Below are 25,608 nucleotides of genomic sequence, written 5' to 3'. Positions count from 1 at the left end.
AAATTTTCTGAAAAAGTTAGTGTTTAAAATATCAAACATGACTTTTCAAAGTGCAATTTTTAGACACTCATTATAATACTTTCAGAAAACTGTACTTTATTAAAATCTTGAAATTAATTTGGTGATAGACTTGAATGATATTAATTTAATATCTATAGTACAACTAAATTCACGGAAAATATATATTAATAGGTAGAAATTAATCATAAATTAAATAATTCTAACACGTGACATTAGAAAATACAAGCACGTATTAACGCAATGAATAATACGTCTGTCTTAGAAAAAATATTTAATACATGAACATTTCCTTCAACACATGTATGCCATACACATCGTGCAAATAATTAAGAAAAAATCATTCAAAATTAGTAATTATGAAAAGTTTTTGAATTAACTTAATAAATCTTGATATGGTGTATGTAACAGTTTATTAATGGAAAATAATGGATTAACATTTTTAAGTATTATGTGATATGTACTTTAGGGTTTGAATTTTAAAAAGAACATTTCAGAAATCTTTTTTTATTTTATAAACAGATGTGTATTGATCAATGAATCATGAGACTATTTACATCATTTCAAATATGTTATAGCAGTCGATTTTTTTATGGCATACCTTTAGGCAGGCATACGTGCGTAATGATAGCATATGTGTTTACTGTGCATGTATATTTACAATGCAATATGATTGCTCTTAAGAAATTTCTGACATGTCAATTTGATAAAATATAGTACTTTTTTTTTTAAATACGATTCAACATTCCTGTATCCCATGGGATAGGCATACATATATAACAATAAATTATTGAACATTTCTCGTGGTCGGACTAATTAAATTACTAACCGTAACACTATTTTCTTTCAGAAAATAGTATGGTCAAACAATGTTATCTTTTTACACGATTACTAGTCTTCCTTCAAAGTATGACAAAGAAATTGTATCAGAAATAGTAGAAACAAAACTATCAAATCAAAACAACCCTCTTTGGAATGTTATTCACAATGTAAGTACAAATTGTGGATTATAAATTTTCAGTGATTCATATGAAAAAGTAATTATATAAGTCATGTCAAGTGTACACAAAAATATATATAGCATTTATATAAATCTGAAAAATAACTTAATCACAATGATACTCCTAAAGTATGACTGCAATACATAAAAGTATTATCCATAAAATATTCTCTTGATTCTTCCATTAATAATTGTTTACAATAGTAATTAATGTGTAAGTATGCTAATAAAAAATTATTACATTATGTACGTAACTTTCTTAAATTTGAAAATAAGATACATGGGCTTCAATTATACATAATCTCATTTTATGAAATTTTTAACAGAAGTTTTTCTTATTAAATTTTATAAATTATCTTATAATTTTACCAGTAATTTTGGACCATCCTGCAGTACGTACTCAAGAAGTTATTTGTAAATAGTAAGATATAAAATATGCTTTTACTACATATTAATATTATATACAAACCCTGTTAGGATTGATAATAAATTTAATGAAGACAATCGATTTTTTCTTGCCGAAGTAAAAAATTATGCATCTTTCAATAGCAAATTTTTGTATATGTAATTGAATCTTTTAGTGCGATAAAAATGCAGAAGGTCCAAAACAATTCTGCCCTGATTTATACAAAACGTATACATTCCTGAATCACGTGTTAAAAACATGATTTACAAAATCCTTTATCTTATTAGATACCCCAAGTTTCTGGCAATAGTTTCATATATTATTTTACAATTTATCTATCAAAAGAATTTAGATAAATCGCTCCTCTGTATGGTTCAAAATAACTACAATTCTTCCCTTTCTTTTTTGATCGTTCTTAGTAGTAAACGCAAGGTAAGAAATGTCTAATACTTTTATAACGCAGGATTCTCGAATTTTGGTCCTTTGCCAACTACAATATCAAGGTATGGATGTTCTTGATGGAGCTCTAATACTTGAAACTTTTTAAGAACTAACAACGTATAGAATTTTTGCGCAACCTAAAAAAGAAAGAAAAAACGAGTATTATCAACTGTAGATATATAATTACTTACATACGTTCTACAATTTTCTACGAATTATATTTCGACATACAAACCTGTTTGCGATTATTTTTGTATGCCATTTCTGCTAATGTCAATCTATCTTTGGTATCCAATTTGCTCTTAATAACGTGATACATATGCGCTGCTCTTTTGTTAAGAACTCGTTCCTCGAATTGCTCATAGGTTTCATCTACTTGTTGTTCTTCTTGCTGTAACGAAGAAAACACGAATTTGTATACTTTTTGTTGTTGCGTTGATTACATTTTAATATACGAACAGTAGTATAATATACATACAGGTCCTACAGACGGAGGGAATTCATAATCTTCATGATTCCATGGTGTCGCCGGTCCTCTTTCGGATATAGCAGGTGTATGAGGTGGTGGAGGATGTTCATCGTATCCTAAGTATGGTACTTGTGGTTGTGCCTATTACGCGTATAATGGTTAATCAATATTATTCTTGTTGTGAATAATATAGATAAAAAATATAGATAATTAACCTGATCATAGCCCATATTTTCCATTTGTGGCAATTCAGTAGATGGTACAGTACTGATTTCTGGTTCTGCTGGGGTAGGTGGTACAACTGGTTCCTCCGGTGTAACAATGGTTTCAGTTTGAGGAATTTCAGGTATTTGTAGGGAAATTAAAGGCGTTTCAGGAACTGTAGGAGTCATTTCTACTTCTTCGACAGGAGGCACAATACCGCTGATTTCAGACGCCGATGGTTCTGTTGGTAAGGATACCTCAAGAGGTACTGGTGATTCTGCAGAAGGAAGGCTTGATTGGGGAACTATAGTTGGAACTTCTACAGTTTCAGAAACAATTTCCATTGGAGGAGGTGCTGGCGCTGGAGGTGGTTGCCTTATCTAAAAATAAGGATGCAAGACATAAATAATTGTCTAATACCTTATAATTAATGTATGTTGAAATACGAATTAATTAAAAAAAGTAACGTATTATAACATATAACGTACCTCTTCTTCCATTGGTAATTTTCGTTTTCGAGCCATACGTTTATTTAGAATACTTTGTTCATACGAATCTTGTTCTACAGCTTCTCTCATTTGTTCCAAGGGCATACCTTCTTCTTCACCTACTAAACGCCCGAAGTCCTCGTGATCATAGGATTTGCTTGTTAAATGTCGTTGATAGTTCTATTTCAAACATGTAAAATATCAGACAATTTATAAAGTTAACTTATTTCTTTGAAATTAGTGATACATGTTACAAAATGTAAAAATAGATGCAATAAATATTTAAATTACCTTAAATAATACACGTGCTGGTATTGGCCTTCCTGGCAAAGCAAACAATTTTTCAACACCACCCGTTTCTTTCCAATGCATCAGCCTTTTTGTAGGAGGTGCTAAATCCAATGTAGTTATAATATCACTAGTATCTGATAATTGTGCTTTCATTTCTTCTCCAGAAATATTTTTCACTTCATCAACAATGAGTTTGCGTTTACGTTTTGCTTTTGTAAATCCTAAAATTTAATTATTAATATTATTATGATTGTTCTATCAATGAACATTATAATTTGAATAAAATAGTCAACCTTTTAAAGCAGATGTATCAACTGGCGCAAGAGCAAAACTCTCTTCTTCGTCGTGTAATAATGTAGTTTGGTCCTGTAGAGGTGGTGCTTCTTCAATAGCTTCCATAGGGTGTTCTTCAGGAATCATTGGTGGAGCAGGAGTAAAACGACGACTTGCTACACTTATTCTTCCTTCAATTTCTTCACCAGCTATAGCAGGAGAGGCAGGTCTGGATTCGTCACTACTACATGGAAAACAAACAATTTATTTATACGTGCTTGCTCTGTATACCTATAAAATTATTATGATTTTTTAAACACAAGTACCCAGAATTAATGTATTTACAAGATAGTAATTTTTAAAAACTGTAGTTATTAATGTCTGTACTATAAGATATTTTTTCTAATTTGAAAATGATAAATATAGCAATGATGTTAATTACCTCATTCCTCCCATAGGAGATGGTGGTCCTCCAAAGCGATCCCCCATTTCTTCTTCAGATTCATCATGTACAGAAGGTGCAACTCCAGGAACTGTGCCTGATTCTTGTGGTTCTGTCACTGCACTAACTTCAGGTACAGGTACTTCACCCATTGGTGCTTCGTCAAATAAACCACCCTCAAACAAGCCACCAGCTAAAAAGTAAAATAATGAATAATTATATAATAAAATATACTTTACATAATTTTCAATTAATGCACACACACACATGCGCGCGCGCGCGTATGTATATGATTTAATATATACATATATATGTAAATTCATGTTAGTTACATATGATATCTTGACCAAGATGTCCACCAAAACCATCATCCCTAATTGGCATGTCTATATCCATAGCTTGCGCTGTTACCGATGGACCTGGAACTGGCTCTTTTTCCTTTTGTTCCAAAGCTGCTTCTATTCCTGGTCCATCAGTAAATAACATATGAGTCTAAAAAATGAATATAGGATTTATTTTTTACATTTGAAACTAGTTTATTAGAAATAGGAAACGTACCTGATCTAAAGATGGTTCTACCGCTCCAGCATGTCTTAATAGTTCTGGTGGTTCTGCATCGAAACTCATGTCACCAAATCCCTGATCATGAGTAACTAAAGCTAAACTGCCATAATCTTCTCTCATTGTTATTTCTTCTGCTCGAGATTGGTTTAAACTAAATTGTGCTTCAATATCAACATCTCTGAAATAGAACATGTATACAGAATATTACTACTTGTAAGAGTTACTTATGTATATACAATGATGCATTAGTATTATTAGATTCAGTTAATTCAGATATATTTACTTTAATTCAGGCATTGCGGTATCAAAGTCATGAAATACTTCAGGTAATGTTATAGCTGTTACTGCAGCTTCTCTGTGCTCTTCTGGTAAATCTACCATGCCTGGCCTAAATGCCATTTTTATTTTCACAAAGGCTTCATTACAATCAGCTAGGAGATATTTAGCCTTTCGCGAGTATATACGCACCACACCCAGTAACAAGTGTCCAGATGTTCTTAAAGCCATTTTTACCTATATCAATGTAACAATTAATTCGTATGTTATATTCTATGCACATAATATTTAAGAACATACTTTCATACATTTACATTATAGATACATTTCTGTAGATGATTTTTAAAATCTTCTTAACCAATTGAACAGTTGAACAAAAAATGTTTTTTGTACATTAGATATAAGTCAGGAACTGTGTTATATAAAATCGTTAAAAAATATAAATAGCAGTTGGAATAGTTAACTCATGTTATAGATATTTTGAGACGATTCTAAAAGATTTGACTGTAAAAGTCTTGTATAGTCGGCAAGAATGTAAGAAAAAGGTGTTTAAAAAGTTTGAAAGCTGTTAAATTGATACATATGAAATGTTACTTTCTTATAGTTCATATACATTCAAGTTTTGACTTCTAAAATTTAAAACTAATGATATATCATTGGAAATAAAACTGAAAAAAAAACAAAAGGAAATTATAAACAAATTTTGGGATAAACTGTTGAAAATAATATATGCCAAACAATATTGGTGATACCCACATAAATTTTAGGCATTTTATGATACATTTGAATTCTGACATTTCTGCAAAGGTTAATATAACCTTAGCGACATACAAAGGTTGAAGAAAATGTTGATAATTATATTATTAAACCGAAGTAAAAAGTAAAATTCACTTTTAATACAAATAATGCTCTTGATAAATAATGGATTTTATATAACAATTCTGAACAATTAAAAAAATGGTTGAATAATGAAAAATCAACAGAATATATGCTCAATTGTTTTGTCCAAAAAAATATAGTTCTTGTTTGAGAATTATATGCAAAAAAGATCATATGGTAATTAGAAAAATTATTAATAATAGATCATTTGCAAAGAATTTCAATCAAATATGTGGAATTTTGAAAAAGCTACATGCATTTGAAATTTGATTAAGAAAAAATTTCATATACACTAACTTAACATAAGAACAATGTTGCAAATGTATAACTTTCTAGGCATGAATAAGAAATATATTAATGTTACAAGTATTTCGATATGTACCTTTGGCTGCAATATACCATCCACAGACTTTTCGATGTTCGTTTCGAATACGTGAGCCTTTGTCAACTTTTTGTCCCAATGAGCAGCTAACCAAATACGGGCTAGTGGCCCTTTTTTGGCCAACACGAAATGTGCGTAAAACATTATGAATTCGTGTTACTTGCCCTTCTGAAAAAAAAACAGTGTCATATCAGTAAAATACGTGATAACGTACGATCTACTGTTTGTAAACACAAATCTAAACATAAGGGTGAACAGAATGATTCGTTAATGCGATTTCCCGTTAGCAACATGATTATCACCTTATAATAAAAAACCCCGTTGACGCGTCAATTAATACATAAAGTTAGCATTTTTTAACATTTATAATTACACAAATCGAGTCGTAGGACTCGAATAAATACGATCATACAATCTTCCCCAATTTAGTAAAATGTCAACATCTATGCACAAGATGGCGTTTCTGTCTGTAATTTTGGCGGTTACGCGTAAGTTGTTGAACACGTAGTACGTTTTATTTATTTCCGCATGAGAGATGTTGTAACAGCGTGTCGTTGATAAATTCTAAATCACCACTCTTATATTTTATGTAAATAATTACATTTAACTGTAATATTATCGAATTGTTAACACGTACGTTTCTTTTCACCGCCTCTTCGGAACCATCTGCAATAGTTTCCCCGAACGTTCTGAAACTCCCTCCATCGATGGTGGGCAGCTGTATTCGTAAATCTACAAAATGAAGTCTTTTAAATTTGATGAGTATTCAATTGCCTGTGTATAGAATATTGTTAATGTAAAAGTAGACTAATATTGAATAATAAGTAATTCAAAATAAGGGAGTTAATAAACATTGCATTAATAATAACGATTTCATGCATAGAACATGTATTGCAAAATTGTATCTTAAATTTGTCGCTAGAGGGCTACAACAGTAAACACTTCTCGCAAGTTCTTTAATTTGCAATCATTAAATTCTTTGTAAAAGTTAGAATTGATAGATAACTTATTTAATATGTCCAAAACATAATTTCTAGTCTCTAAACTATATTATAAATTCTACCAATGTCGTTCAGATTTTTATATATTTTTCTAGGAATATTTTTATTTTTAGTTATGTATAATAATTTCATAAACTTTGTTTTCTTGAGAAAATAGTTTTATATTTTATTGAACAATATTTGAAAGATACAAATTTCATTTTATTCGTTGCAGATAATTTTTATTTTAATAATATAGAACTACTTTCGTTTTAAATAGAGTGAATGTAAATAAACAAATTGTTACGTGGACAAATTTTTATTGGTACATTCATTATGATGATATGTCCAGTTACGGGTCTTCGAAAAAATATTCAAAAAATTGACATTTTCAAAAGGAACGAAAATACTAAAAAATGCATAAATATTAATTTGTGTTATTTCGCATTGTCAAAATACACATTATTTATTAGATGTTCATTATTTATATTGGATATACTATATAATAATTCTATGTAATGTTAGACTAAATAATAAATATATCGTTTATACTTAATTAATTATAATTGTAAACAGTATTTAATCCTTTATTGTTCATCATTACTAATTTTTGTAATGAAATCTTTGGCGGTATTTGAGATTTGTATTTTTGACGAAATAGATTGGTATCACTGTACGGAAATAAAGAGTATAAAACCCGGTGTTGGTACGAAATTAAACTAATACTTGTGTATGACCGGTAATGGGATGAAATTAACCTAATCTTGTATATGAAAATGTAATAATTCACTTACTTTTATAGTTCATTTAAATATATATGTTAAATCATAAATTATTTTTATAAGATCTAAATTATATCTACCATTTTTTCTTTGGGAAATGAAAAATAAAGTCTAATTTAGGTTATGATTGTTATAAATGTAATGTTCTTTTTTATTTTAGAAACTTAAGAAAATGGGAAAAGTATATTCTATTATTACGAAACCAATTCGCACATTTAATATCGAGAATCGTGCGCATAAAGTTATTACAAAAGAGAAACCAGTTCCTGCACCTCAATATCCCTCAACAGCTAAGCAAAAAGAACTTGTAAATAAGTGTAAGTTATTTCCAATTAACTAATAAATCCTTTTGTACTTCTTGAGGCAAATCAAAATGAGGACATTGTAATTTATGTTGGAACATCAGATATATTAAATTAATCAATGAAGCAGTTCAAAATTTTTGTAAAAATAAAATGCAATGCTGAATGATAAGGAATTTACAACTGACAATAGAAATATATAATACAGTTGTAATAATTTACATCACTTAATTATAAGGCATGAAGAGGGGCGTGTATAAGTTGATGGAGTTAAATAAACAAAGGAAACTGTTGAAACAATTTTAAGAAGGTTAATAAAAAAAACTTGAATAAGATTACCTTTTCTTTCTTAATTTGTGTAAATCAATAATAATTACTTTGTTCAATATACTGATTCTATTAACTATACAGTTATATTGATTTTTAAATAAAATTACCTTTTTCTTTGGTCAAGAACATTTACAAATGCAAGTTGTACATATTGTGTTATATGTCATATAATAATAATATTAAGTTTTTAATATTTTTATGATATATTTCTATTTTAGTACATCCTGATTTTATGGAAAAACATTACAAGAAAAATGCAGAACTAGATGATCGTTTAAAAGATATTTATGTAATATCTACTGATCCAAAGGTACATTTTCTTTAAACATCACTTTTAAAAATTCTTGATTTATATTACTGAGTAACTTGACAGTAATAATGTTTATGTGTGAAATGTGTTTATTTGTAACAAATGAAAGTGAAATTGAAAAAAATAATCTTCCATATATCATCAGACTAAACCAAAGGATACAGTTCCACCTAAGCCTTTACCATTAGACAGAACTCGAACCCCTGTGTTTGAGTTTGGATTCTACGAGGTGCAAGAAATTCCTGAGGGTAAATGTTCCCTAAGGCAGGCCTTGGCTTTTATCGTAAAGCACAATAAAAATCCTGCTGAATATACTGTAGAAAAAATAGCTCTTGAGTATAAGCTAGATAAACAATTAACAGGTAAGTGTATGTAGTGTAACAGTATAACAATGTTATTAAAAGAAACATTTCTTAAATTAAAAATGCTGCTTTGTTATTAACTATTAATAAAAAGATACTGTATATTATTATTTCTATTTGGACATAGAAAGAAGTCAAGAGAATGGTCATTGTAAATATAATTTATTAATTACTTTCTTTTCAGCAAATATTCTGGATTATTTTAGAATTCCCAATGTTATAAGACCTAAAAAAGTAGACATGATAGAAGAATTAAACAAGCAAGACAATTAGCTTGCGGAAATTATATCCAATACAAATATAAGTATTTAAATAATAATATATAAATAGTAATTTGTTAGAGATTGTAATAAATGTGTTTAATTGCTAAATGATACAATATATAAATAATATTAAATATGGAAAGACTTACAATTTTTTAGTACGTCATATATTTTTGTATGCATGTACAGTTAATTTGTCTAGGAATATATAAAACTGTAAATATAATTTGCTCATTATTATAACGCTTTATTCTATTTCTTATACAATATTAACAAGATAATGTACGAAGAAAGACAGAACAGCAGTCAGGTAAAAATACAAAGTATCGATATCTTTATATCAGTTAGAAGATGATTCTCTATAATTTAACTGAGAGGTTGTTTTTCTTGAATTTATTATTTATTTTTGGATAGAAATAGTGTCTATGATTTAAAAACTCTCTGGCCTTGGTTCCATGCTTAGTAACGAGTTAAATAGAATATGTGCTTGTATCTACACTTGGTTATGCACAATACTATTTTTTTATTTGAAGATTTTCGTTACATTCGAGATTTTACAATTTGCAATTTCTATTTTTTTGTAATTAGTATTGGCAGCAACATAAAAGAATGGGGTACGTTAACAAGATTAAATACAATATACGAAATAAACTGTTCTCCGTATAAATAAGTTAATAATGATATAACATTTATGGTTACTAGCTAAATTTTTACAAACTCTAATACCTTTCTTCTTTTTAATTAGCTCCACGTATTTGGCAAATCTAAAATACAAAGCAACAGTAAAAGAAAGTTGAGTCTTTCTTACTTTAAAAAGGATTCCCCTGAATTTTACTTACTGGGTAGAATATGATAAACAACCATAACAAGGACTAATAGATGGAACTGTTTAAAAGTGGAAGGTGTTGAGTGAGAATGGCGGAAAAGTAGTCCTTCATCAACTGGACTCGACTCCGGAATAGTTGCAGTTTTTCTCAGCATCCAGTCAAAAGCATTCATTTTGAATCTCTTCTTTAATTCCGGACCTACTTCGTCCCGAATTCGCCGATAGTAATTATTCAACCATCGTTTCTGTGCAAACATTGAAGGATGCGGTTAAATATAGAATTTATTAAGCTTCTCAATGCATTTCAGTATGCATCTGGTACAAAAGTAATCATACATCCTGTATGATTAGGTCTTGATGCTCGAGATAAGAATCGCTATCTGCCCTACTTTCGAATGAACTCTTGATCCCGATTTTTATCTCTCAAAAATGGAAATATGCTATACAGTGTTGTCGTGATAACTGTGAAACCGATGGTCACCATAAATGTGAAAAATTTATCCTATGTGGGATGGGTCTCTTTGAAATCAGTCATGTAACATTAGTCGATAAGATAAATGCTTGTTTTAGTGAAACAATACATACTAATACAAACATGAATTTTTTGTTATTATTAGCTTTTTGTTAATGAAAATGTTACTATTTACTTGTCAGGTCTTTTTGATTAAAATGAGACCAATGTGATATAATTCAGATCATATTTATTTGTTTATTAAACGATAAATGTGAAAGAAACCAGATTTTATCGATTTCGAACCACATTTGATCGCTTTGTATGACTACTATAAGTATGAATAAAAGAGAGACTTATTTAATAAATGAAAAATATTAATTTAATATCACTTGCTAAATGAGTAAATATCATCCAAATTATGTTATATATGGTTTCATTTTAATCGGGAAGATCTTAAAAATATGTTGATAAAGGTTTCATAAAAAAAGAACCAAAAATGAAAAAAAAGTGTGATTGTATCGATCTTGTAAGCGATCAAAAATAGCCTTTAAACTTTGGCGACTGCCTCGAAGATCAGTCCCAATTTTTTTCTTTCATTGTCTGTCTTTTTTTGTGGCCGTCGTTGCCGACGAAATGCCGACAGAAGTATAGACTCTCGTGGATGGTCTTTTGTAAATGTGAATTTTGATCCAAAGGCTTTCACATTTATCGAGAAAATACTGTATTGCGCAGGTGCCTCGCAAGGAAGCAACACGTGACTCACGTGGGACGAGCTCAGCATACCAATGTCGATCAACTTTGGCTCGTACGGAACCAGCGTGACGTCCCTGAACTTCAAAAACGTTTCCGTGTCTTTCTGAAAGAACGAACAGCCACGTTCACACGTTTCCGTTGAGAAATCATCGAATCGAATTTCTAATACTTTACCGATTTTCCCGCTTTCACGACTTCGATGATGTTCTCCAAACGAACACCAAAATCTCCCTCCTTGTAGTATCCCGGCTCGTTGGATAAAAAGAATCCTGGTTTCAGTTCGACGGCACCGCACATATCATCCGATGCTGAGACTTGCATGTACGATATACTGATAAGCGCTGAAAATATAGAGAGGAGACTTGTAAATGATTAAATATTAGTATTGTACCGGTATTTTTCGTTTATACCTATATGTATATATATATGTAAGGAATCGTTCAATGAAGACTGGTTGCAGTGCATCTAGTGTGAAGGACCAGGAAAATATTATTTTATTTGTGTTGTTTGTAAAAATAAATTTTAAATAATACTACTCGAATGTATAAATGTCTTTTACTAACATTTCTTAGCATTGTTAACGTTATACTAGTTGCATATAATTGAAGCTATTACAATAGACGCGACTGGATGCTCCCTTTATTATCTCGTCATGTTACGAAGTTAAAAACTTGAGGTCCATACGTTTGAGACTTTTTGTCTCAGAAATGTTGCACGTATACTCAAATGGAAGAATGTTTGAAGTTTAATGGAATGGTACAAACATTCGTGGACAGACAAGAAGTGACCGATTCCATGGCTAGTTCCGTGCAAGTAGTCGTAACCAATGTTCCACAACGGTGATCTCGCAACAACATCCAGATGAGTGGATTTCAGGCTGTTCGGGAAGACCAGGGACGACAATTGTATTGCACCAATCAACACCCTTGTGTATGCCTTCCTTTGATCCTCCGTTGGTGTACCGAAATGCAAGGTTCTTGTTACATCGGTCGTCCCGTCTGTACAAAGTATTTCCATACAATATACGTTTAAAGAAATTTGTCAGAATTAATCGTAGATCGCTGAGAGTGTATAAAAATGTTATATTACCTAGGTCAGCGTTTCTCGAAATTTTTAGTCAAGCTTTAAAAAACTTTTGTGTGACTTTTCGTCCCATAGTATGCACTTATAGTACGCTCACACTCTTTTACAGCTATTTTGTTTTAAGAATGAAAAATAAAAGTCAATGCTTGAATGCAATTTACTGAAAAAAAGTAACTAAAAATAGGAAAAGTAAATTACACCGAACTTACTTCTGTATTTTGTATTGGTGAATGATACAGATAAGTTTTTGATATACTATCTAGGTAGTAAATTTGTATAAATAATATTTAAAGCGTGTTATTTGTAAGTTCAGTTGATAGGAATAAGGTTTAAAACCTATTACCTGGGTACAACATTTATAAAGGTACAGGGCAATTTAAAATGAACGATAATTATTCAATAATTAAAATTGCTTATATTTTAATGCCTCTTAGTTAGAAAGAAAATTTATAGGAATACGAAGAGATAAAAATCTGTTACCCAGATACTGTCCCCCAGAATCCACCACCAGAGTAGACGTTTTTCCGATCTTGATGTTCGTGAGATTGTTCGGCTCGTAGTGGGGGATAGCCGCGTGAGGGCCGTATCCGGCGATAGTCGGAAAAGAGAGGCCCTTATTATAGTCTTGCTCGTAACGAAATTCGTCCGCCAATCGGGCTACCTGCATCTCGTCCCATCCGTCCGAATTCAACTCGTATTGCTCCTCCATGTACGCGAGGAAATCGCACATCGCCACTGCGTCTCTCAAATGAGACCTTCTCATTCCTTCCGCCTCGACGTCGTTCTTTTCCGCTCGAAGACTCAACACTGGCGACGGTTTCGCCAAACGTTTCTCCGGTGGGATCTGAGAAAGTATTCGTTCCTCATCACGTGTCAAGATTTACGATCGTTCGATTCGATAAATTGTAAATGATTCGGATGCTTTCTTTGTGGATCCAGGTAGTAAATTTGTCTGTTGGCGACGAACTCATTAATTCATCATCGATAACGCTAGAAATTATTCTAAAAGACAGACTTACTAGTACTGTAAATATTATTCGAATGCATTCTCTGTAGGTTCGTTCGGTAGATTAATCCGTCATCGATAAACCGATTCTCAAAATGGAGACGCACCGGTGCTGTCATTGGAAAGAGTATCATCGATAACGATAGATATTATTCGATCGATTCTATGAACGATCGTTAGTTTATCAAGGAACGAATTCGTCTCGCGTGGAAATTGTATCGGGAGACCTATCACGAGCATTCAACGTTAGCAACGTGTGCAGTGGTTCGTGACGAGCAGAGCACTGCTCCCTGATTTCTGGTGCCGCGGGCGTCTAGGCGTCCCGAAGCTCCGGCTAGCATGCCGAGCAGAAGGTGATATCACCCGCCGCTAGAACCAACCAATACTATGTGCGCGGTATACACTTACGGAACGCGTTACAGCGATACGTGATATCTGTCGTCCGCCATCTGTGTCCCGGCATTCTATATAATAATGAGAATACCGTGCATCGCTAGAAAGGGAACCGTCCGTGTTTGGACTATGTCTACAGAGGTGTGTCAGCCCGTCACGTGGCGATCAAGCTAAGCTCAACAAGCTCTACGAGGACAGGGGAACATGTCGGAGAAGGTGTACGGTCGCCTAGGATTATCCGCTCTAATGCTCGTACGGTAGAGGCCGACTCGGTGTATTCGATAAAATGGCGCGTGGCAGAGTCGAGCGTTCTCCGTGTCAGAGGTTCTCAAATTTTTCAATCCTTCTCGACGAGCGATTTGTTTACCCGCGCAGAGATTTTCTCACCCTCGATTTTACGAGTTCGCGACAATGGAACTTGACATTTTATCGAAATCTTGTAAATACTGACTGAACGAAAAATTGAACGTTTCGTCGGTTCGTCTTTCTCTCGAGTAGAATGTTCGAACACTCGATGAAAATTTAGAGTCTTGGGTACACCTCGTATGTATTTAAAAAATAAATAGCAAAATTCCATGCTGTGGAAATTAAAGTAAATCTAGTTGTACGCGCAACGAATTATCAACGAGCGCGATTCATTTAACGGGATTAATTTGTACGTACGGAGTTGAATATTTCCATGGAAGCGCCTGGACTGTAACTGCAATGTGTTGGCAACCACACGGTGTTCCAGACTTGAGACATTGTTCGCAGATCGTACCAGATACTTGTATAATTATGCCATCTGGATGCAAAACGATGCACGATTAAAATATGTCGGAGAAGGTGTACACAACTTGGTATTACTACATACAGTAATAGTGATAACAATAGTACATAGTAATAGAGTTGCTGTATTTTGTAATAACTACTTGTGCAACGATCCACCGTTGAAATCTATCGGGTTGTTCGGAAAGTCGTTTCATTTTTTCTTTTTGGTGAAAATGAAACACGATTTTTCTAGAATGTCTAAACATTTGATCAAATTATATGTTCTCCATTTTGAAAAACGAGATGACTTCCCGAACAACCTGATATTTCAATTTTACGCAAATAAGACGAACCTGTATTCGTCGCTTACCTCACGCAGTTCTCGTGGCTGCAAAAATCCATCCTCAGGTGTTCTTCGACCGAGCGTAGAACTTTCTGTCGCGGCGTGTACAGATGGATGGCTCCGTGGGTGATCACAGTGTACGCCCTTAGCACGGGAGTGTTCGGCAGATCGTAGCCACGGATGTTGAACAGCCACGCGATCTCGTCGAGGGCGGTGATCACGAGAGCGTCAACCATCGAGTCCACCATTTCGGCGCGGACCATTTGGATCTTCTCTTGCCAGACTCTTCCCGTGTACTTGTCCGGCAGCGGATAAGCCGCGTACGAATTGTAATTCGGTCGGCCGACCTGCCAGATCAAGTCCACCAGGTTGTTACGGACAGGAACCAATCTTACGGACGAATTCGCTGGACACGAACGCTGTCGTTAATGTACGGAAACTCCCGTTCGTGAGGGGAGGGGGTGGGGTGAAGAAGGGTTCGAATTTTAATCGTACAGCTACTGGAGGAACGAATCGACGTTAACCCATCGAGGACGACGCCTGTGTCGCCTCTAGAGATCGTGGCGCTCTCTATTTTTATTCCAATCGATGTATCTTTAGATTCGATTGCCATGGTGTGCAATGTACTTTAAAAATTCACTCAATAGTTTCTTACTTAAATTTACTATAAGGAAGATATAGTTGTAAGAACACGTTAAAATAGAAATGGATGCTTCGATCGGTGTACTTACGTTTGTTTATTCTTTATCAAATGTGGAGATAACTAACAATAAGTGTATCTAATATAAATTTAATACATTACGTTATTATGATATCATTACCGTATTATTATTTTACTAGTTTCGTAAATTAAGTAGAAAAGAATATACAAAAGCTTGATTCGTTGACAGATCATGAAATTGAGAATCGCACGTCGCCCTTAACGGGTTAAAAGACGACCCTTCTGGGAATCTCCGTTTGTGACGTTTCGCAGGTCATTAATTTAGCGCGACAGGCGTTAAAGTCTCCGAAAACCCTTGACCGTGTTTAATTTGCGACGCAACAATGACGTTTATGCGGTGTTGATGTGAGAAACAGTGGAACGATGCGTATAAATTCGTTGTTTATTTGTGCCGACAGATTAAGTGTGGCTTTGAGTCATGTTTCATTACCTAATTCTTGCTCCCACGTTTCCCACCTGTCAGCTGAGACGAGCGTTGGATCGGCGCCAATACGCACGTGTTCCCGACTTTGAAATTCATGCTTCAGCCATTCTGTTATCGAGGGAACCTGCACGGTGGAAAGCATTTATTATTGTAATGGATCTTAACACAAATTGCACAGCGTCGAAAGAGAGAACTTTACGACGTGAAGAATCTACTCAGAGCGATTTGTTAATGTTAACAGTATATGGAACAGTTAACGTTGATCGATTGGTAAACTTTTCAAGTTTCATCTAAAAACACCTCTAAAGCATTGGGTACACGTTGCTCTAAATAAAACTTTAAAAATGAAATTATTATACTATTTTAATGCAAAAAGAGATTTAGAGTGATGTAAAAATAAAATGAAACTTAATAATTATTGTACTTAAAAATGTACAAACAATAAACATACAAAATAATACGCTCTTGAAAATTCAAGAATTTATTTAATTGTTTTATTAAATGTTAATAAAATAGTATTATATATTTTCAATTTTGTTAAATTATTATAACTCATTTTTTCGGGCAAGGGTTAATTATTTTTGGTAAATATTAGTTAATTATTTTTGGTAAATATTAATATAAGAAAAGCCACTCAGAAAACCTCACTTCCCGGGCCCCTTATACTAAGTATAAGGGGTGAACGATCATCGATGACTGAGAAATTGATTTACATCAACTTCTCAAGTCTTCCTCACGCTCAGGGAAAGAGGCTACGTCTCCTCATCGTGGTTGCATCAACTCTGCGTTAGGGCACAGAGCAAATGAGATCTACTACAGAAATGATCCTGTGAAGTATGATCTTAACTACTCGCTCCGATCGCAGCCTATATGTAGCAATCGTTGCGAAACTCCACCAGCGAGAGATCGTTCAACTTATCCGCCATCTAGTGGCTAAAAACGCAGACTACGGGATTGCATTGCACTATGAGTCGTATATACATAAGTATATATATCTACATGTATATAACGATGTTTTGTAACTCGTTAGTAGGCACAATAAACAGTAATATATTCTTATCAAAATGGAAATGAAATATCGTTATTCTACTAAAAATTTTTTGATTGTAATATATACTATGTACATTGTATATACATAATTAAAAATAAACAGAGACAATTTAATGAATTTTGCGAAATAACTTAATTTACAAGCAGATTTTTAAACGTATAAGAAATCGAGGGAAACGAATTACAAATTTCATACTCTATGGTACTAATAAATACATACACACATACACATGTACATATTTTTGTATCGTTACCCTGGTTAAATTATATTCGATTTATATTAATTTTTCTGCTGTGTGTGTAAACATTTTACTTCTTGCAAAGCGTCTCAATCATCTACGTACATATGTATGTATGTACATATATTGAACTTCGTTTCTTTTTTCAAGTTTTGGAAATTCAGGCTGAACTTACGTCGTCTCTGAGATCTTTCATAAGTATCCAGTTGCAATCTAGTTGTTGGTCTGCCAGAACATAATACCTTCCATCGGTCCAAAACACGGCCTTGTTCAAAGTGATAAGAGCCTCTCCAGCGCTCCCGTAGAATCCAGTGATGAATTCTCTCCTCATATCTCGTGGATCTACCGACTCGCTCTGACGATAAAGATCGCGATTTAATTATTAATATCGAAGGTTTAATTCACTAATCTCTGGAGTCACGAAGTATTAATTATTAGCGAAGTATTAAGTATCAAAGCGGAGCAATATTCGTGATTAGAAAGCACTGCGATGGAATTTGAGATAATAATTGGGATATCATCGAAGATGCAAATTTGGTTAAATCGCTTCTGTCGAAACGCTATTTGTCAAACCAATAACTCAATCCGTGATAACAATAATAATTATTATACAGTGTAGTACTAACAAGGTATAAATTGTATTTGAAGATGTACTTACCTGATGTGCGTCATCCGATGTGACAATATATCCGTCGAGGGCTGGACCTTGGACGGAAGAGATGCGACTCATCTCCGATCTTAATTGTTTTAATCTTAACGAGGTGTCTTTTCTATTGGCAGGTTGTTCGTGAGCACTGTCTGGGCAGTGAAATCTTTTCGCTCCTTTGTAATTAAAAAGTGGTTCTTTAATTTCGTTTTGAAGATAGTATGCGTCCGTAAAACCTGTACAAAAGAATTATCGTTGCATTAGAAGAAATTAATTACATTCGAAACAGATTTAATTTGCAGCGATGCTATCTTTAATTGTATTTTCTATATCGTACATAATAAGCAGAGAGTATAATATACCTAATAATACATGTATTTTTTGTACAAGAGTAAGTTTTTATATTTTTGAGTATTAAGAAGACAATAAATTTTTCAATTTTATGCGTTAAGAAGGTAACTGTATTCTTTGCATTTTTGCGTATTTTTTATATTGAATGTGTACGATGGATGTTTTTCGCGATTAAAATATTAATAATGTAAAATATTTATTTATAAGTATTTATTTGACTATAGAAAAGTGATAAAAAGAATTGAAAAAAAAAAAATATACAACTTGGAGGCGCCGGGCATCGATCCCGGTACCTCTCGCATGCTAAGCGAGCGCTCTACCATCTGAGCTACGCCCCCGATGAAAACATTGTATAAAAATAGATTTATTAACTACATCTCTCTGTACAATACAAAATCCTTCGAATAAACAATTGTTTTATATTAAATTTTATTTTATGTATAATAACATTTATATATTTGCTAATATTTTCTATAAATGTACGTACATACGTTAAATTGACGACACTTTTAATAACAAATATAGAAAATTAATATACATTTACTATGGATTTATTATGCATTTAGTAAAAATTTATATTAAGAACCAAAGATAGCATTCTGACGGTATAACTTGATGCTCGACGATGTAATGCACCTAACATAACCTCAAAGATAGAGCAAAAGAATTATGGATTGGATCGGGCTTGCTTTCTCTAGACAGAAACTGAGAAAATACTGAAATTGAAATTAATACCAGTATTTGTCTACTTTTCGATCAATCTGAAACAATCTCTATATAATTGCTTAAAATCCATATATTGTATAATACAAATGTAACGTTATGGATTCGCACGCCTATGTATACAATGTACACAATGTTTGTAAAAATACAAAAGAAGAAAAAATTGTATAGAAGAACATTCACTCGTAACAATATTTTTATATTTCCATTTTCACAATGTATTTCCTAGACTTAACCATGCGAGTCTCTGCTTAACTCTTATCAAAATCTCAATCACGTGTATCAATTTACTGAATCCAATAATTTTGTGTTTTAAAATTTTATAAAAAAAGATACGTCTTGGAATATTTTTTACAACGACGAAGGTATCGAGATCTCTGGAATGCGAACCACTGGTCTACGACTGAAAAAGGGACAAGAATGCCCCGTTAATGATACACGCACGTCCTGTGGGAATCCAGAGGGTGTGCTGAGTGGTGCTCATGTAGCAGGGAAGCAGATTTCCCAAAGAGGTCGATCGTACCGAAAACCGTGTTTCGATCGGTTCGAATATTGACTGGGAACGTTTCGTTCGATTCCCGCCAATTTCTAGCCGGGAACCCGTTACCAGGAGACGATCGTCTATGCTCCCCAACGAGTTTACCCGGTTCTAAGAACTGCACACCACGTTATGTCGCGACGGTGTACAATGTACTCGCGTCTGTTTCAAGATTAACAACACGGGAAAATCGATACTCGGCGATGGACAGGTCGGGGGAATGAACATTTTGCAGGGTCTGTATCCCCGTGTCCAGGGTAACCGGGTCACCGAATTGTTTAATTTAATAATTTAACGTAAATATCAAGTAATATTAAATATATTACTAGGGTAGTAGGAGAGCGTCGAAGGCGAGTATTACTCTGTTGTAACTTTACAATTTTCACCGCGCAACTTTTCCGTCCCTATGCTCCTGTAAACGTTTCAGAATTTCCAGCTTTTCACGCTCCAGTTCGTTTCGCGGATCACGCTCACGTTTCCAACGTCTTCTTCCCTTTGCCATCGGACGTGCATTCTTTGATCTCGTACTCCTCCTCGACGGAGTATTTGAGAATTGTCTCTGGTTTTCCAGAACGCATTTCACGGAGCGAGTAGGTCTCGCGATAATTGGACAAACTTCGGTGAAAGAGTGCTTTTTATGCTTTTTTTCATTTCTTGGAACAATCGTTTTTCGACGATTTTTTTTAGGAAATTCGTATCGATGGTAATTAACGCCTATTTAATGGGGGCGAAATACTCGATGAGCGATTTTGTTGGCTGAATTAAATAAAAACGGATTTTCCATTTTCGCTTTTAATTACTCAACAGGGACCGGTTAAAGTTCTTTCTTTTCTGTGTTGATAATTAAAAAATACTTTTGTTTTGTTTGTAAAAATGTATATAATACACATTTAGAAAATAATAGTTGCTCTTAATGATTACAGAAGGGAACTTACTTTTCTAGAGAAACAAGTTTATACATTATAGACCAAGAGAGAAAAATACCCATTTATTATTCACTTGCTTGTATTAAAAAGTATTCAATACGAGACTGGTTTGATGTACATATTTATTTAACAATTTATCGCTACTTGTCAAATTAATGCAATTATTGTCTAACTCCGATAGAGATCCGAAGTATTGCACAAAATTATATTTAATTTCTTAAATGTTACGACTTGGTAACTTCTATTCTTTTTTCGTCATAATTGTTTTGTAGCTTCACGAGAGCACTTCGTGTTCTTTTTACATTATTTTAAGAGAAAAGAAGTCACGAAATAAACTGTTTTTATATCAGGTCACGTATTAGGAAATAATTTTATCACGATGCAGAATTGTGCATTCCACGTTCTAAAATGCACTCAAAATTTGGATCGTATTGCAACAAAAGTTATGTTAAAATCTATACGTTATTTAAAACTCGTTTCGCTCCAATTTCGTTTCAATAAAAATATTACTACCTCTCGTTTTTACCTCGCAATACCTTCAAATAATTTCCCCAACCGGTCAAAAAAAAAGGTCGGCAATTTTTAACCATTTTTCTCAATTTTCCTACTTAACGTGTACAATTACGATCGACGTTCCTTCGTCGAACATTACTACCGTTGCAAAATGCTCGAGACAATGCAAATCATAGGGAAATCATCCGATAGGTGAACAATTTCGATCGTCGTGCGGTCTAGAACGTTCTTCGCCTAATTCGAGCTCGTTCGACTGCCCTGATGCCCATGTGGTCACGCATGCGTGTCTAATGGCAGCCCTGAATAATGCACAATAATTCCCTTTAATCGCTTAAACATTTAACCGATGTACAACTTCATCGGTTGTCTCGACTAATAATTCCGGAAGCTTTTTTCTTTCGAGTCACGATCAGGATAATTTGATCACGAGGATTGGGATAACTTCAGGATATCCGATGGTTATAGCTATCCGAAAATCATCTCCTTTCATTATTGTGAGCAACGAATAGGACGATCCGTGGATAATCCATGTTTGCACGATCATGCTCGCTTGCGTAATTTATTTTTCCACAATGTCGTTATTCAGAGCGTCGACGGCCAGGATGTACTGACGCTATAAAAAGGAAACCCAGTGACCACGAGACCTACCATTCGTGCGTCAGTAGCACCGACATGTGGCTGAACAAGTGGGTGTTTTGTGGTTTCGTGATCGTCTGGGTGCACGCGGAGCAAGACGCCCAATTGGAGATCTCTCAGGGGATTCTCAAAGGATCGAAGACCGAGACTATTTACCATAACAAGCCTTACTATAGTTTTAAGGGTATACCTTACGCGCAACCCAATGTCGGCCCGAATAAGTTTCGAGTAAGTAAGAGTTGCGAGTGGCGGGAACGTGTTACTATCGGTGGTGAATATTAACTTCTAAAGAGACTTCTAAACAAAATCTAGAATCATCTGGGCTTAAAGTTAATTACAGTAGCCTCCCGTATCAGAATACTCGAGCATACAGTTGTCACGAAGACAATAGAATCTTTAAATATTTAAACGAGCTGTATCTTCGTTTTTATTCGAATAAATAGAAGTTTAATATCGAAAGAGTCAGTGCTCTATTAGGTACTTCAGGAATAGTGATTTGGTGAAAGGTACTTGTTGGCGTTATGGAACTATTGAATACGATTGCATTGAAATTGAGTAATATAATATACTTATCTGATGTTTATAAGATTCTGATTAACGACTCGTACATTGTTGCAAATTGTATTAATAATTCGTAGATGCCAGAGCCTGCAGATCCTTGGGAAGGCGTATACGATGCGACCAAACACCGTGCAACGTGTCCGTTTTATTGCATGATCAAAAAGGGTCTATTGGGCGACGAGGATTGTCTCTATCTCAACGTTTACACCCCCGTGTTGGACAAGGAGGCTCGTAAGGCTGTCATGGTATGGTTTCACCCTGGTGGGTGGAATACTGGTATGGCTGACGACATGCTCTTTGGACCAGACTTTTTGGTCGAAAACGATGTGGTGGTTATCACTGTTAATTACAGGCTTGGGGCACTTGGTAAATCATTCGATCAATATAATAAACTTTCGCGAAAATTGTTAGTCGTGTCGAACAAATTTTTGCTACACACGCCCTTCTTCCGTATCAATTTCAATCGCTAAATTCTACACTTTTGAATTACTTTTACACGTGTTTCAGGATTCTTAAACACCGGGGACGAAAGTGCTCTCGGGAATGCTGGCATGAAAGACCAGGTTATGGCGTTGAAATGGGTGAAAGATAACATACATTTCTTCGGTGGCTGCCCGAACAGAGTCACTATCTTTGGCGCGAGCTCTGGGGGAGCTTCTGTTCAATACCACATGTTGTCCCCCATGTCTGAAGGTAACCGTTTCATTAGATTCGCGAAAATATGAAAATGAGAGATCTTAATGCTAAGATTTTCTTCCTTTTAACGAATTTTCAATGAAACCAGTGTTTATAATTTTTTACGATCTGGATTTTTATCTTCTTGTTGCATTTCAGGTTTATTCAGCGGCGCCATTGAACAAAGCGGTACTACGATTAACCCATGGGCAATATCCTACAATCCTAGAGAACTCGCTTTTATGTTAGGGGAGGCTCTTGGTATACGAACCACAGATTCCGCGGAATTGGTGCAGAAATTAACCGAATTTCACGTTAAAGATATCATAGCAGCCTCCAATGAGATAATGGAGAGTCAGGTGACGTGTTTTGATAAAGGAGAAAGTAAAAAAATGGTCTGAAAATGAAAAATGGTAGCTGGATATTTAGAAGTATCTCCTAAGAGAAAAACAATTATCGAAAATGAGTATAAACGTGTGAATACGATAGCTATCGAACTCACCTAAGCGTCATGTTCTTCTTCGAATATTGACACATTTTTTAAACAATCTTTGTCACATTCATACATTTGAACGCATTTTTAACAACCTTCTCATCGTTTTGCGAGAAACTGATACCTATAGATACTTTTTGTTACTTAGGATACATTCTCACAGGTTTCATGAAAAATGGTGGCTTCTTCTATGAATTTTTTATTTTCTAATGGTCATTTTTTAACATCCTCATTTAATATATTACTTCTTCTGTCTGCCTTAGATTCGTGGGGATATTAGTCGCTAAAACTCGACTAAGAGTGATAATCGTAAAATCTTATAGGCGAATCTGGCCGACCGACAATTTTATAATAAATTTTGCATAATTGCAGAACACTTTGAATGGTCGAATGTTCGCTTTCGTTCCGTCGGTGGAAGTTGACCTAGGTCAGGATAGATTTCTGTCGGCCGATCCATGGACGCTTTTGAAAACTGGAGAGTTGGCAGATGTACCACTGATGTCTGGAATTGTTTCCGATGAATGTACATTTTACGCGCAACGTACGTGACACGCTCAAAAAGATCAGTGAGAACGTGTTAACAAGTTCGTAACGATTAATAAGTGTATTTTGAATTATACAGAGATGTTGGACAGCATTGAGGTAATGAACACCGAGCCAGAGTTATTCCTGCCAGATGATCTGAATTATACAGATTCGAGCACGAAAAGGGAATCTGGGGAGTGTTTGAGGAAATTTTACTATGGCGAGAACAAACAAATATCGAAGGAAAATATAAACGAATACACCATGGTAATTATTTTTCTTTCGTAATCTAAATCAGTACGATAAAAGTCACGATCTGCTTAAACTCATGAAAGAAACGAAGATCTTCGATCAATTAATATAATTATTATAGCAAAAGTAATATAACAATGCTTCGACGTTACATTAATGTTGTTCGCGTGTTGCAGATGTTGAGTGACATATTCTTCGACGCTGGAGAGTTTCTATCGCTCGACATTTTAAAAGATAGAATTTCAGGGCCGATTTACGAATATTTGTTTACTTACGAGGGACCATTTGGATTTATGAAAAGTCTTTTTGGCATCAGCGATGGTGAGCTCAATATAATACAGAGTAAAATAATACACTCAAAATAATGTTTTTAAGAATTACAATTTTCTTTACATCGAAAATAAATATTCTAATATTTGGTCAAATGTTTATTTATTTCGAATAGGAGTTGCACATGGCGACGAACTGAGTTATTTGTTTTACTCAAATGCTTTTAAAAATCTACCAGAACCGGATTCCTCGGCGGAGAGAATGACAAAAATTATGACAAAATTATGGACCAATTTTGCCAAAGACAGGTCAGTAGTAATTGCAAATGTCGGTATCGTTTTTGCTATTCCTGATAAGTTTCGATATTTATCTTAAAGATTAAATATTAAATTGTAACAAGTGTTTCAAAATATTTCCATAGATTGGTAAATGAAATATAAAAAATAATTAGTTGATCGATTGTGTATTTGTTTAGAAATCCAACTTCGAAATTGGACGACGATGTTACAGTTAATTGGGAACCAAGAGGAAACGAGAATAATTTCATGAACATTAATCAAGACTTAAAAATGGAGAAGCACCTAATGCAAGATAGATATGACTACTGGAAAAGGAAATATAAAGATGTACTTCCATGAACTCTGTGATATAGATACCATTTTCAGAATTTTGTAGATACTGTACCAAACTGTAAATGTAATAATTATAATTATACCAGAACATTGTATAATACAACTGCATTACAAAAATATAGTTTCGTTAGTTTTCAATTTTTAATATACTGCTTCATCTTGATCTTATTTATTACAATTATTTAACACGATTTATAATTTATTCGGAAGTTGGATCTACTTAATTGAAGATCTTCTAAAAATGTTCTTAATTGAGAAATAATATATTTTACACTACTTATACCAAAATAACTTCTCTATACAATTATCATTATTCGATATTAATTAAATTGAGTCGATATAAATCTAACGAAGAATATTAAC

The 25,608-nt window shown here is 33.8% G+C and overlaps 4 protein-coding genes and 2 non-coding genes across 10 annotated transcripts in view; 2 read left to right on the top strand and 4 right to left on the bottom strand.

The window, feature by feature from the left end:
* Nucleotides 1–1,382: 1,382 nt before the first annotated feature.
* Vtd (RAD21 cohesin complex component verthandi) lies at nt 1,383–6,814 on the bottom strand. 2 transcript variants are annotated; one of them, XM_076317713.1, is made up of 13 exons: nt 6,771–6,814; nt 6,134–6,301; nt 4,880–5,109; nt 4,591–4,774; nt 4,365–4,524; nt 4,033–4,225; nt 3,611–3,834; nt 3,318–3,538; nt 3,027–3,206; nt 2,550–2,918; nt 2,344–2,475; nt 2,101–2,256; nt 1,383–2,002 (listed from the first exon to the last, which is right to left on the bottom strand). In XM_076317713.1, exons 2-13 carry the CDS (start codon nt 6,275–6,277, stop codon nt 1,877–1,879), a joined length of 2,319 nt encoding a protein of 772 aa, XP_076173828.1. In that variant the 5' UTR covers nt 6,278–6,301; nt 6,771–6,814; the 3' UTR covers nt 1,383–1,876. The 2 variants fall into 2 exon arrangements, with proteins under 2 accessions (XP_076173828.1, XP_076173827.1); XM_076317712.1 differs by lacking the exon at nt 6,771–6,814 and adding an exon at nt 6,436–6,711.
* A 989-nt stretch (nt 6,815–7,803) lies between these two features.
* Nucleotides 7,804–12,109, top strand: LOC143150257 (NADH dehydrogenase [ubiquinone] 1 alpha subcomplex assembly factor 4). Of its 4 annotated transcripts, none has more exons than XR_012993003.1 (6): nt 7,804–7,891; nt 8,056–8,212; nt 8,746–8,837; nt 8,983–9,199; nt 9,384–10,512; nt 10,597–12,109. XR_012993003.1 is itself a non-coding variant. In XM_076318404.1 (5 exons), the coding sequence occupies exons 2-5, from the start codon at nt 8,068–8,070 to the stop codon at nt 9,470–9,472; spliced, it is 543 nt and encodes a 180-aa protein (XP_076174519.1). In that variant the 5' UTR covers nt 7,804–7,891; nt 8,056–8,067; the 3' UTR covers nt 9,473–12,109. The 4 variants fall into 4 exon arrangements, 1 of the variants encoding a protein (XP_076174519.1); XR_012993002.1 differs by having other exon boundaries at nt 9,384–10,076; nt 10,208–12,059; XR_012993004.1 differs by having other exon boundaries at nt 11,475–12,057.
* The window catches only part of LOC143150256 (xaa-Pro aminopeptidase 1), a 50,117-nt gene continuing 34,182 nt past the window's right edge, over nt 9,674–25,608 (bottom strand). The window contains exons 2-12 of the mRNA XM_076318403.1: nt 18,163–18,386; nt 17,680–17,859; nt 16,222–16,339; nt 15,098–15,476; nt 14,641–14,761; nt 13,059–13,422; nt 12,260–12,493; nt 11,670–11,836; nt 11,506–11,598; nt 10,302–10,533; nt 9,674–10,226 (exon numbers count right to left, since the gene is read on the bottom strand). Of these exons, the coding sequence (XP_076174518.1) occupies nt 10,204–10,226; nt 10,302–10,533; nt 11,506–11,598; nt 11,670–11,836; nt 12,260–12,493; nt 13,059–13,422; nt 14,641–14,761; nt 15,098–15,476; nt 16,222–16,339; nt 17,680–17,859; nt 18,163–18,386 (2,135 nt within the window). The 3' untranslated portion in view covers nt 9,674–10,203. The remainder of the gene's footprint in view (nt 10,227–10,301; nt 10,534–11,505; nt 11,599–11,669; nt 11,837–12,259; nt 12,494–13,058; nt 13,423–14,640; nt 14,762–15,097; nt 15,477–16,221; nt 16,340–17,679; nt 17,860–18,162; nt 18,387–25,608) is intronic.
* Nucleotides 16,845–17,059, bottom strand: LOC143150806 (small nucleolar RNA U3). Its single transcript, XR_012993188.1, has one exon. It is a non-coding gene; the product is annotated as a small nucleolar RNA U3 (small nucleolar RNA).
* Trnaa-agc (transfer RNA alanine (anticodon AGC)) lies at nt 18,767–18,839 on the bottom strand. The gene has a single exon. It is a non-coding gene; the product is annotated as a tRNA-Ala (tRNA).
* Nucleotides 21,874–25,251, top strand: LOC143149809 (esterase E4). The gene is made up of 9 exons (XM_076317476.1): nt 21,874–22,065; nt 22,476–22,764; nt 22,906–23,091; nt 23,233–23,432; nt 23,939–24,107; nt 24,189–24,358; nt 24,520–24,664; nt 24,789–24,921; nt 25,089–25,251. Exons 1-9 carry the CDS (start codon nt 21,874–21,876, stop codon nt 25,249–25,251), a joined length of 1,647 nt encoding a protein of 548 aa, XP_076173591.1.

Source organism: Ptiloglossa arizonensis, chromosome 8 (genome assembly GCF_051014685.1).
Source record: "Ptiloglossa arizonensis isolate GNS036 chromosome 8, iyPtiAriz1_principal, whole genome shotgun sequence".
NCBI lineage: Eukaryota > Metazoa > Arthropoda > Insecta > Hymenoptera > Colletidae > Ptiloglossa > Ptiloglossa arizonensis.
The sequence above is the reverse complement of the archived record's forward strand: the minus strand, read 5'-3'. Positions and strand labels throughout refer to the sequence as shown.